At 61.6% G+C, this 11,991-nt stretch overlaps 1 protein-coding gene across 1 annotated transcript; it reads left to right on the top strand.

The window, feature by feature from the left end:
• Positions 1-3,564: 3,564 nt before the first annotated feature.
• On the top strand, positions 3,565-8,103 carry TMEM88B (transmembrane protein 88B). Its single transcript, XM_069464751.1, has 2 exons — positions 3,565-4,081; positions 5,246-8,103. Exons 1-2 carry the CDS (start codon positions 3,806-3,808, stop codon positions 5,504-5,506), a joined length of 537 nt encoding a protein of 178 aa, XP_069320852.1. The 5' UTR covers positions 3,565-3,805; the 3' UTR covers positions 5,507-8,103.
• The last annotated feature ends 3,888 nt before the right edge of the window (positions 8,104-11,991 follow it).

Genomic DNA, 11,991 nt, shown 5'->3' on the forward strand with positions numbered 1-11,991 from the left:
CAACTCCTGGGCTCAAGCAATCCTCCTGCCTCAGTAGCTGGGACTACAGGCATGCGCCACCATGCCCAGCTAATTTTTTATATATATTTTGTTAGTTGTCCAGCTAATCTCTTTCTATTTTTTAGTAGAGACAGGGTCTTGCTCTTGCTCAGACTGGTCTCGAACTCCTGAGCTCAAACAATCCCCTGCCTCGGCCTCCCAGAGTGCCAGGATTATAAGTGTGAGCCACCACGCCCGGCAGAGATATCTTAATACTTTACTGTGTAATTCCTAAGAACAAGGACACTCTTACAAGCCACAGTACAATGATCAAAATGAGGACATTTAACATTGGTACAGTACTATCATCTAGCCTATAGTCCATATTCAAGTTTTGTCAAACATCCGCTGTAGCATTTTCCCCTGTCCGGGAGCATGCTCTGCCATTGGTGGTCATGTCTGACCTGTAGTCTTAACCTGGAACGTTTTCTTTCCTTGTCCTTCTTGACCTTGGGGTTCTTGAAGAGTTGGGCTGGGTATCGTGCAGAACGTCCCGCAGTTTGAGTTTCATACTGTGTCCTTCTCAGTACAGGACTGGGAGGCTGTGATGTCACGCTGTCTCAGCATCGGGGGTGGTAATGTTCGCAAGCTTTCATCATCATTTTTACCTTTGTAATTAGGAAGCAGTGTGTAAAGAAACACTCTGTGTGATTACTGGCCACCCAGTAAGCACATGCCGAGATAAAGTTATTGTGTGATGCCTGTTACAGAAGAAAGAAGCAGGATTGAGCAGGGAGAACCTCAGGAACAACATCTTCGGCTAACCCAACAGTTCTGACGCAGAGATGGCCTGTTAGAGAAGTCTTGTGTGGGGTGCAAATGGCCAGACCCTGGCATCTCGCTGTGCTCAGTCAGTGGCTGGGACTGCCAGGAAACGCATGCCCTTGGCTGCAATGCTGCTGTGTATGTGACGGTGCTTCTCGAGCAGCAGCCCTCCACGGGCACCACACTCTGAGATGACATAAGTATCTTGTTCCTCGCCAAACTTGCACTCACTCACTTGAGCATCCTTCGGTGGTTTTCTAACTCCATCATTCTTTCCATATTTATTAATATTTAACATTCTACTTAAAAAAGAGCTTTCCCCATTTTTGGGTGGGTGCAGTATTAACAGTGATAGAAGAGTCTGCACTGAGAGTGTGATGTGTGAGTGAAGAAGGACGTGCATGGTGGGGGCAGGTATCTGGAGGAGGAGAGTGCCAGGCAGAGAGACCAGCAAGCACAGAGGACCTGAGGCAGGAGCACGGCTGGTGTGGCCGAGGAGCAGCAGCACTGCCCACGTGTTGGAGGGGAGCAAGCGAGTGTCCCTGCGTTGGCCCGAGTCTGAGTGAGCAAGTAGGAGGCTGGAGACGTGAGCACTGTGTAGGGCAGGGAGGTCGTTGCAAGGACTGTGATGTTCCCGTTGCCATGCTGCAAAATAAACTACCCAGAAACTTCGTGGCTTGAAACAACCATTTTATTTTACTCACCATTTCAGGGTCAGGAATTTGGGAAGGTGGTAGGTCTGGCTCAGGGTCTCATGTAGCTGCAGTCAGCAATGGATGGGGCTGGAACAGTGGAAAGGGAGGAACCGAGGCACCTGTCTCTTCATGTAATCTCAGGACCTCTCCTTGTGGTCTCTCCTCGGGCTTGTTTGGGCTTCCTAACAGCATGGCGGCTTCGGGCAGCAGGCTGACTGCTTGCAGGGTGGCTGAAGGCATCAAGAGCAGGTCTTCCCCTGCAGGGCTATGCAGAAGCTGCATTGCTTTTCTGGCCCACCCTTGGACGTTGCACAGTATCACTTCAGCTGTGCTCTGGGGTCCCAATAGTTACAAAGTATACCCACTGTCAAAGGGAAGAGATACAGAGCCCACTGGACCTGCCAATAGGTTGGATTTGGGGCAAGAGAGAACAGGAGAAATAACAAAAACTCCTAGCTGGGCTCGGGCCAGAGGAGAGGGGCCCGGGAGTTTTGTTCTTTTTTTTTTTTTTTTTTTGAGACAGAGTCTTTCTCTGTTGCCCAGGCTGGAGTGCCGTGGCGTCAGCCTAGCTCACAGCAACCTCCAACTCCTGAGCTCAAGTGATCCTCCTGCCTCAGCCTTCCGAGTAGCTGGGACCTCAGGCATGTGCCATGCCTGGCTAATCTTTTTCTATATATATTTTTAGCTGTCCAGATAATTTCTTTCTGTTTTTAGTCTCTTGCTCAGGCTGGTCTCGAACTCCTGAGCTCAAGCGATCCTCCCGCCTCGGCCTCCCAGAGTGCTAGGATTACAGGTGTGAGCCACCGCGCCCGGCCTCCACTTCATTTTAAATGTCTTCCTTCCTCGTCTACAGCGAAAGCTCCGTGAGGGCACGCCACGCAGGCTGTGCGGTAAAGCGGAAACGAGTTCTGGATGGGCATCGTTCCCATGCTTTTTGTCCCACAGGATGACACCGACCTGCGGGGAGCAGAAGTGGGGGGGACACCCTGTCGCGGAGGAGCCCCGTCCACACTGCAGCGGTGCGGCCTCTCGCCGGCCTCCCCGAGGTAGACAGGGCAGGCTGAGCCTCGTGGCGGCCCCTCTCGAGACTGCCGGTCTTCCCGTCTGGGCGCCCGTGGACACAGGCGGGTTGTCAGCGCCGGGGATTGACTCTAAGGAGCCGAGAGCCCGGCACGCGGCAGCAGTTCGGCAGAGCTTGTTGAGTGAGTGAATGGGGGCCCGAGCAGAGGGTGGGCTTAGATCACAGATGCGTTTCAATTTTGTTTTGCCCCAAATTCACTGTCTGAATAAACAAACAGCTGCCTTAAGATCTTGTTACCAGCAAAAACAATTGAATTGTCTGCAAGTCAGGCTACAGGGGAGACTCCCAACCCCGACAGGGCACAGGGGGTATCACAGCTGAGCACCGTTGCTGTCCCCATTCACAGCTGGGGGGCTTGAGAGGCCTGGAAAGTGTGAAAGGAAAAGTTGGAAGGGACAAAGCTGACTTCAGGGAAGTCACAGGGAAACCCAGACAACCTACTCGTGAAGTGCCAGTTAATTATGAAAATGGTTTAAAATGCTGTCTGTGTGTGTGTGTGTGAGAGAGAGAGAGAGAGAGAAAAAACTCTGGCACACTTAGGTATTATGGTGTTTTAGTGATATTTGGGGAAATTGGTTGGGGTTTTTGGATGGGCTGGGAATGATATTTTTCTCTCCACTGGAATAATGGGTCCATGCCCCCCAGCATCTGAAACGCTGCTGTTCTGTCTGCTTCTGGGGTGGGCTGGACTCAGGCGCTTGCTGGTCATCCGGCTGCTGTTCGCCGAGCGCCTACTGTGCGCCAGGCCACACCATGGGCTGTCCTCTCCCCACCCCTGATGGAGGCAGCTGGGATCTTTCCTGTCTTACGCAGGACGAGGGGATCAGCGGGGGCTGGGGCTGGGTGGCCAGCCCAGGCAGCCTCTGCTAATGGAGCAGCCAGGACCCATGAAATGAAGTCACTGTGTGAGGGAGCCGGCCTGGGGAGGGGGCGGGGCCCGGAGGGAGGGCCCCAGTGCCACAGGGACAGCGTGCGAGGCCTGGCCAGAGTACACAGGAGCTGGTCAGGGAAACTGGCCAGGGCTGGGGCTGCAGTTGCCTGGCAGAGGGAGGCCCAGCCTGGCAGTGGGGGAAACTGAGGCAGGAGTGTGGCCTTGGAGACTGTCAGGGCTGGGCCTGCCTGGGCCAGAGTCCACTCTCTGGTTGCTGGGATCCGGATGGGGTCCAACCCGGGGAGAGCTTAAGGTTCTCTGGTCTGACCCTGCGGCCCCACATCTGGCCCGGACATGAGTGAGCAGGAGACGGAGACAGAGGACGATGACGGAGGGGGCACTTCAGACACAGCACCCATGCTGCCCCGAAGGCCTCGCGACCACCAGGCCACGGCCCTGACGTGCCCAGGGTGGCCGGGCCTGGCTGCCCAAGGCCTCGGGCCCCTGCTGCTGCCTGGCCGGGCCCTGGCTGGGCTCCTGCTGCACCTGGTGCTGCCGGCTGCAGTCTTCCTGCTGCTGCTGCTCCCAGCAGCGGCCATCGTCTACCTGGGATTCCTGTGCCACTCGAAGGTGAGCCTGAGCCCCCGTGGGTGGGGGACTGGCTGGGGTCCCTGGGAGTGGGTCCTGCAGAAGTTCAGGGCCCCTAGGGCTGAAAGCGAGTCTGCCCCCTTCCAGCACCACCCCCCGTGTCCTGGGGACACGTGTGCCTCTCCCTGGGAGCCCCTTCTTCTGCCAAGCACCCCTACTCTGTCCACAGCCAAAGAAGGGCTTTTGTTTGTCAGCCAGGGGACAGCTCTCTCCCTTGTACCAGGGGCCACCAGGGCCTGGACAGCCAGAGGGGAGGAGTTGGGAGGAGGAGGGAGAGTCCAGACAGAGAAGATGAAATGTCAGATTTCACACACACAGCCCTCCCAGGCTCTCCTGCCCTGGGCTGGGCTTCCCCTCTGCGGAATGGGCTGAGGCTTGGCCCGGCCAGGGAGGGCGTGGGCAGATGGCCCCGGCCCCCTTCTGCAGGCATGGGGGTCGGGGGAGAAGGTGGTGCTAGCTGGTGACAGCGGGCAGGGGCTCAGGGTCAGATGCCAACGTGGAGAAGGGCCACGAGAGAGCAGCAGGGGGCAGGAAAACGGAGTGGGGGAGCCGAGGGGCAACTCTCCGAGCCCCTCCACAAAAGACCCCTATTCGGGCCATTTACCCTCGGGGTCGCGAGTGCCGCATTCAGACCTCAGCATTCCTTGGCCCGTTGCGCCCGCCCTCGGCCCCGCCCCGCCCAGGGCCCGGCCCCTCCGGACCCCTCCCCCGCCCCGCCCCTCGCCTCCCCGCCGGCGGCCCCCGGTCCGGTCCTTCCCCTCCCCCGGGTCCCGCCCCTCCCCTCGCCCCCTCCTCTCGCCCCGCCCCCGCCCGGCCTGACCCCCCTCCGCCCCCCCCACTCCAGGTCCACCCGGCCCCCGGTCCGGTCCTTCCCCAGGGTGGCCGCCCCCGCCGTCCTTCCCCTCCCCCAGGTCCCGCCCCTCCCCTCGCCCCCTCCCCTCGCCCCGCCCCCGCCCGGCCTGACCCCCTCCGCCCCCCCCACTCCAGGTCCACCCGACCCCCGGTCCGGTCCTTCCCCAGGGTGGCCGCCCCCCGCCGTCCTTCCCCTCCCCCGGGCCCTGCCCCTCCCCTCGCCCCCTCCCCTCGCCCCGCCCCCGCCCGGCCTGACCCCCTCCGTCCCCCCCCACCCCCACCCCCGCTCTCCAGGTGCACCCGGCCCCCGGCCCCAGGTGCCGCGCGCTGCTCTCGGACCGCGGCTCCGCGGCGCTCATCGTGTTCGGCTTCCTCTCGCTGCCGCCGCTGCTCGCGCTCGCCTCGGCCGCCCGCGCCCGCCTGGCCCGGCACCTCCGCCCGCCGCTGCAGCCCCCCACCCGGACCCCCGGACTCCGCTGCCACCCGGGCTCCAGCGACCGGGGGCTGGCGAGCCGCCGCCCCGGCGGGGAAGAGCAGCTCTGCGCCTGGGTGTGACCCCCGAGGCCACTTCAAGGGACACCGAGGCTTCCCAGTCCGGGGAGGCCCCCGAAGTCCCCCGCGACCCCCATAAAGTGGCCCAGGCCGGGCACGCGCGCAGCGCTCCGAGTGGCCGCGAGATGGCACCGGGCTGCCCCACAACCGCGGTCGTCCCCCGCCCCCCCGCAGCCCCCTCCCTGCCGGTGGGCGCCTGGGAAGCTCCCGGGAAGACGGAGGTGGCCGCGGGGAGGGACGCAGCGCCGCGCTCCGAGCAAGGCAGCCTTCCCGGCTGTGCGCGCCGGGACCGCGCTGGCCTCCTGCTCCCTCTCGAGGGGCTGCCCTGCGCCCCGTGCCCTGCGCCGTCGGCCGCCGGTCCAGCTCGTGCCAGGGCTGGGGAGGCCGGGAGACAGCCTCACTGGGCCAAAAGTCCTTGGCTGGGGAGGCAGGGCGCTGGCCAGAAGCTGCAGGGGGGGCAGGGCTCCCTGGGGCTGGATGACAGCTCAGCCTGTGCCCGGGTCAGGGCAGGGCTCGGCCTGTGATCAGGGTTCACATTTGGACAGGCACCTGTGTAAAAGCTTGGTCTCCTCTCTGGATACTTTTAGGTCTTTTCTTTGCCTTTGGTGTTCTGTGGCTTCACGGCACGTTCCCAGTTGTGGATATGCTCTTATCGATCCTGTTTGGCACCCTTCGTGTTTCCTGTTTCTGCGGGTCCCTACCTTTCATCAGTTCTGGAAAATGCCCAGCCATTGTCCCTTCAGTTTTTTCCTAAACCCTTCTCTGTACTTTCGCCTTCCTTTCACTTCCCACATCACGTAATCTCTGCTCGTATTTTCGTCCCCTTGTCTCTCTGCACGCATTCTGGGCAATTTCATCTTCCCTTCCAGCTCACCGATTCATTCACTGCGTCTAATCTGCTGATTAACTCATCCATTTAATTTTATTATATTAATATATCTAAAAGTTATATTTGGCCAGGCACAGTGGCTCTGTAATCCTAGCACTTTGGGAGGTGGAGGATCACTTGAGGAGGATCATTTGAGACCGGTGTTCCAGACCCCATCTCTAAAATAAATGAATAAATAGAAAAAATTAGGCTGGTGTGGTGGTGCGCCCGTAGTCCCAGCTACTCGGGAGGCTGAGGCAGGAGGATCACTGGAGCCCAGGAGTTTCAGGTTTCAGTGAGCTATGAAGATGCCACTGCACTCCAGCTGGGTGACAGAGTGAGACTCTGTCTCAAAAATTAAATCAATAAAACATATTTTAATTTTTCCCCAGGTTTATCTGACCATTCTTCATGATTTCTTGGTGCACGCTCACTTTTAGATTCCAGTTTCAATTTCTTAAACATTTCATATATATTTATTCTATATTGTGTACCAAGTAATTCCCATTCCCCAGTCTTTCTGGGTCTAAATCTGTTATTTGTTGTTTCTGCTAATATCACCAATATCATATCGTTTCTTTGAATGCTCGGCAACTTTTAATTGTCAGCCCATATCTGCGACGATTCTGAGGTCCTTACTGGGGGATGCTTCCCTCCAGAGACCTTTCCCCTTTTTGTGGCACAACCAACCTGGGCCCCTTGAGAGCCCTGGAGGGTCCTGGCTTAGTACCCCCTGTGCAGAGCATCCCTGTGCCCGGATCTCAGGCTGGCCCTCTGTCCCTGTGTGTCCAGGGAATTCTCTGCTTCCCTTCACCATCTTGGGTCTCTGCTCACTACTCTATGTGCTTATTTACTTGTTTACGATGTTTGTTTTGGGGGAGTCTCGGAAATACTTGCTTTCTCATAAGCCCAGCAGCCTATTAAAAATGTGTGTTCACTGTAATTCATCCAGAATCTAGTTGCAGCTGAAAGGCCTTTCAAAGCATCGAGTGCACTACGTTGCCAGCAGGGCCAAGGCCCAACCTGTGACCACGGTTGGGGCTCATCCGGTGGCCTTGAGCAGAGTCCAGTCTGTGGCTGGGTCAAGTCCTGCTAAGTCGGGCAGGAGTCTCGGGGGTTTCCAGCCTTCATCTGCGTCCAGCTTTGATGCCATTCCTGGTCAGACAGGAGCTGGGCCAGGGGCCAAGCTGCCAAGGACAGCTTCCCCTGGGCTGGGACCGCCTTCCTTCCCCAGGATTCCCCTCCTGGCCGGGCTGGGTAGGCTCTGGTCACCACCAGGGACTGAAGATGATGGCTCTCCTGGGAGGCCCCAGAGTCGACAAAACAACAGCTGGGCCTGGGGGTGGGGAGCGCGGTGAGGAGGTCAGCTGGCTGCAGCAAGGAGCTCTGTGTGCTGCAGCTGCCTGGGGCAGCCTGTCTCCTAAAGGTGTTCCCGATTCCCAGGCCCACCCCGAGGCCCCACAGCCTCCAGCTGGCCCCAGGGAGGTGGAGCACCTGTGGGGCTTGTGGGAGGTGCACAAAAGGGTGTAGGGATCTGCTTTTAGGGGGTCATAGAGCAGTGCTGGAGGGCAGAGGCCCAAGGGAGGCCAGGCAGGAAGGCAGGAGCCTGGGTGCTGCGGCCAGGAGCCCACCCAGCAGAGAGCCAGAAACAGGCGGGGGGCCCAAGGCAGCCGGGACGCTCGCTGTTTCCTGGCATTGGCCCTCTTTCATGTGTCCAAAGTGGTCTTCCTCAGTTGCCTCCCTCTGGGCAGGCTCCTGGGAAAAGAGAGGGGCAAGGGGAGAGGCAGTGGAATGAAGGGAGGCCACAAGGTCCCCTTCTCAAGGCTTCTGTCCCCCACCTGGACAAGACCCCACTTGGACCCCACAAACCTGTCTCCAACTAAGGAGCCCTGGCCAGAAGGCCCCTCCTTCAGGGCCCAGCCCGGCCCAGCCCTATCCTGATGGCACCTCTGCCCCTCCCCCAGAGCCCCTCCCCCAGTCTGAGGCCCAGCAGCACCTCCTCTGGCTCCCCGCTGCCCAGAGGCCGGAACTCCTGGGGTGGCGGGGCCAACCGCTGGGGTCCCTGCTGCAGACCTCCACCTGCCCTGGAGGAGGGAGCCTGGGGTGCGCATGTGCCCCTGTGTCCCATCTGCTGCCCATCCCAGATCAGGGGCGCTGGCCCCCCAACAGGGGAGGACACAGAGCTCTCCTAGCTCCCACCTTGCCCGAGGTCACTTGTCACTCACCAGGCATTTCCAAGGCGCACCCTCAGGCAGCCAGGAGCAGCCAGCTTGGCCAGCTCTGTCCCCCACCCTGGGCATGTGGGCTGTCCGTGGGGTGTGGGGCAGGACCTGAGCCTGGGTGGGTGGGCTGGCTCTGGGGGCTGGGGCCCCTCCTCCTGCCCACCCACCCCACAAGGTGTTGACTCAGGCCTGTCCTCTCCCTGCCTCCTCCTTCCCCGTCCAGGCCCCTGGGAGTCTCTGCTGCCCAGAGGCAGAGAGGCTGCTGCGAGCCTGCCTGGCCCCTACCTGCGGAGGGGGAGGGCATGGTGGCCACCTCTCTTCCAAAGAAGGGCGTGCTGCATGCCAGCAGAGGGGACCAAAGCTAGGGGACCACCTCAGGAAGGGGTACTGTCTAGTCGGCCACTCAGGCTGAAAACCCAGGAACCCACGGGGTGCTTCTCCCCGGCTCCCACTCTGCCCACTAGGTGCTGCCTCTGGCTGCCCAGCCGGGCGTCTCCCCCAGGCCTGGCCTCAGCCCGGCCCCCACACAGCCTGCCCGGGCAGCACCTGCCTGTGGCCTGGGGCCCCCAGCTTGCCTGGCCCTCTCCGTCTGTGCCCAGGCCCCTTCAGCCCTCACACGCCGCCCTTGGCCCCCAAGTCTTGGCTTTTGCTGTCCCTCTGCCTGGAAGGCTCTTCCTTCCTGGATGCCCGCTGACCCCCTAGTCTCACGGGGTCCCCACTCCACACAGGGTAAAAGCAGGGGCACATCTTTGCTGGCAGGGCCTCTGCCCAGCCCCCTCCTGGCCTGGCAGTGCTGGAGGGTCGGGGCTCTGCCCAGGGCCCAGTGTTCCCAGAGCAGAAGCTGGAGTGCGGCCAGGCCCAGCATGCAGAGGACAGGTGGACAAACGCAGATGGGGTGGCACCCACCCCACGCACAGGCCACCCCCTGGCCAGGCGACTTTCCTGCCGCCCCTAGCTGTTGCTGGCAGAGGGGCTGCTGGGCTGGGTCAGCTCTGGGGCCTGCGGGGGAGGCCTGGGCTCCTGGGGAGTGGGACAGGACCCCCAGGCCCAGTCCTTAGACCCTGGTGCGTCCCTGACCCCGATGGGCGGGTGGAGTCTGGAGCTGGGTGGGCTCTGCTGCTCTTGCCACCCGCACCCTGTAACCACCCCGTCCCACTCTCTGTTGTGGGGGGGCCATGGGGCTCAAGCTCACCCCACACCCTGCCCCCGCCCGTGGCGGCTGCCCCGCTGCTTCCTGTTTCTGTGTTCCCATGTGGCATGAGTACTTGTGTGAGGAACAAACAGCACAGAGAACAGCAGTACACGGCGTGGGGTGGGGGCCCAGGGCTCTGCCCTCGGCTGGGGTCAAGGGTGGGGTCGGAGGCCTCAGGAGCTGCCCTTTTCCCTGGGTTGGGCATGACCACAGCCAGCCAGGGACAAAAGGCCCTTCTTCTCTGCAGAAGCCTGGGTCGGGCGGAGGAGGGAGCATTCCGGGTGGGGGCGGGGCGGTGGCCGGCTGGGAGCAGTGTCCCCGGGTTTCCCAGAACCCCCTCCACCTGCCTGCAGAGACAGGCAGGGCAGGCCAGCTCCGGGAAGTGAGGCACAGGGACTCCCCAGACCTGGCCAAGGCTGTAGGAGTGCTGCTTCCTCCTCCAGGGTCTCTAGGACACCAGGACCCGCCAGGGACTGTGCTGGGGGTCAGAGGGCTGGGGGCCAAGATCCCACCGTGATCTGGCCTGGCCTGTCCTTGCTCTGGGGACAGCTCTGACCCCTTGCCCTGGGCCTGTCTGCCTTCAGAGGATGCTTCCGGCCCATTACATTTGTGCTTCCTCTGGTGTCTGCCTCAAGCCCAGCCCTGGCCCTGACCACGGCACCTCTGGCTGACCCCGAGCTCCCTGGGACCCTCTGCCTACCCGTGTCTCTCCTCCGGGGGTGGGGGCACAGGAGGGAGAAAGAGTCTTGCCTGATGCTGGGGCAGAGGCCGAGATGGGCGGAGCAGCAGAGGAGAGGGAGGGTCTCGAGGGAGCAGCAGGAGGGGCTCTGAGCTCCAGAACAGAGCAGGTGGCCTGGCCAGGGCTGGGTGGAGGCTGGGCCTCCCGTGGCTCCTTCTCCTGATGGCAGAGCTGGAGGGAGGAGGGTGGCTGCTTCCTCGAGGGCCTGAGTCACGGCCAAGAAGACCCGCTCACTTTTTCCAGAAGTGACGGAAACTTCCCCTCTGCCCAGCAGGGCAGGGAGGTGTGACTGGGCCGCCTGTGGGACAGGACGGGGCGCTGGCTGTGAGCAGCTGTCTCCCCTGTGGCCCAGCTGCCTGGGCTGTTTACCTGGTCAGCTCCAGTGCACCCCAGGCCCCCCAGCTGCTGCCCCAGTGCCCCTCTCCACAGCAGCCCTGATGTGCTGGGGGCTGGGCCGGTGAGGCCCCTCTGAGTGGCACACGTTGGATTTGGGGGGCCCATGCCCGTGCTCCCCCCACCAGGCCAGGCGGTTTCTGGTCCCAGCCGAGGCCTGAGGTCGGTGGAGTGGAGCCAGCGCCGCCACTGCCAAGATTCCCGGCAAGGGGGGTGGGGGACCCGGCGGGCGGGCGGCGGCGGGGACACAGTTCTTGCTTGTTCCTGCCGCCAGCTCCTCAGGCTCAGCCCGGCACTTCCTTTTTTAGGCAAAGTGGAGCTCCAGCCACCCTCGGGGCTCCGCGGTGTCTCACCTGCCAGAAAGGGAGGAAGGAAAACCATTGAGTCCCTCATTCCTCCCTGCAGCATCCTCTGGGAGAGGGTGGGAAGGGAGGGGACATCCTGGCAGACACCCCACCCCCACATGTGTGCCCCACCCCCAGCTTGGAGCGGAGGAGGGGCTGGAAGAGGTGACAGTTACCCCCAAGTCAACCTGCCCTGGGAGCTGAGTGTCCCTCTGGATACCCTGAGGCCCCGGCCCCAGTCTGGGCCTAGCCAAGCTCCAGGACCCATGAGCCTCTGCTGGCCAGTGGCCCCTCCAGTGCTGCTCGGGGTCTGTCCTCAGTCATGGAGTCCAACCTTGGCCTGGGCCCTGGGCCCCGCCAGGTATGGGGACAGCAGTGGGCCCAGCAAAGTCACACTGGACAGGGCCTGGCCAATCACTTCCCACTGCCTCCCAGAAGCCCAGCCAAGAAGCTTCCCCTCAGGCTCCTCAGTCTTCTGTCCCCTTCCAAGGCCCTGTCTCCTTTCTAAGTTCGACCCACAAGGCCCTTCCAAGCCCTGCTGGTCAGTCCTGGGGACGTGTCCCAGTCCCCCAGACAACTCTCCCTCCTCCAGCCCTGGGGCCCAGGTGAAGCCAGGGCCTGTGCCTTGTTGGGGGTTCTCCTGGGCCTGGCTTGGGGGACGGCCAGCAACGCGGGCTCAAGGGAAGTGGGCGGCCGGGGGATCATGTAGCCTGGTGACTCCCCGCTGGCT

Source organism: Eulemur rufifrons, unplaced genomic scaffold (assembly GCF_041146395.1).
Source record: "Eulemur rufifrons isolate Redbay unplaced genomic scaffold, OSU_ERuf_1 scaffold_84, whole genome shotgun sequence".
Classification (NCBI taxonomy): Eukaryota; Metazoa; Chordata; class Mammalia; order Primates; family Lemuridae; genus Eulemur; species Eulemur rufifrons.

Coding starts and splice junctions, on each gene's coding strand:
- TMEM88B (XM_069464751.1), top strand. CDS start 3,806: ATGAGTGAGCAGGAGACGGAGACAGAGGACGATGACGGAGGGGGCACT. Junction 4,082..5,245: donor GATTCCTGTGCCACTCGAAG/GTGAGCCTGAGC, acceptor CCCGCTCTCCAG/GTGCACCCGGCCCCCGGCCC.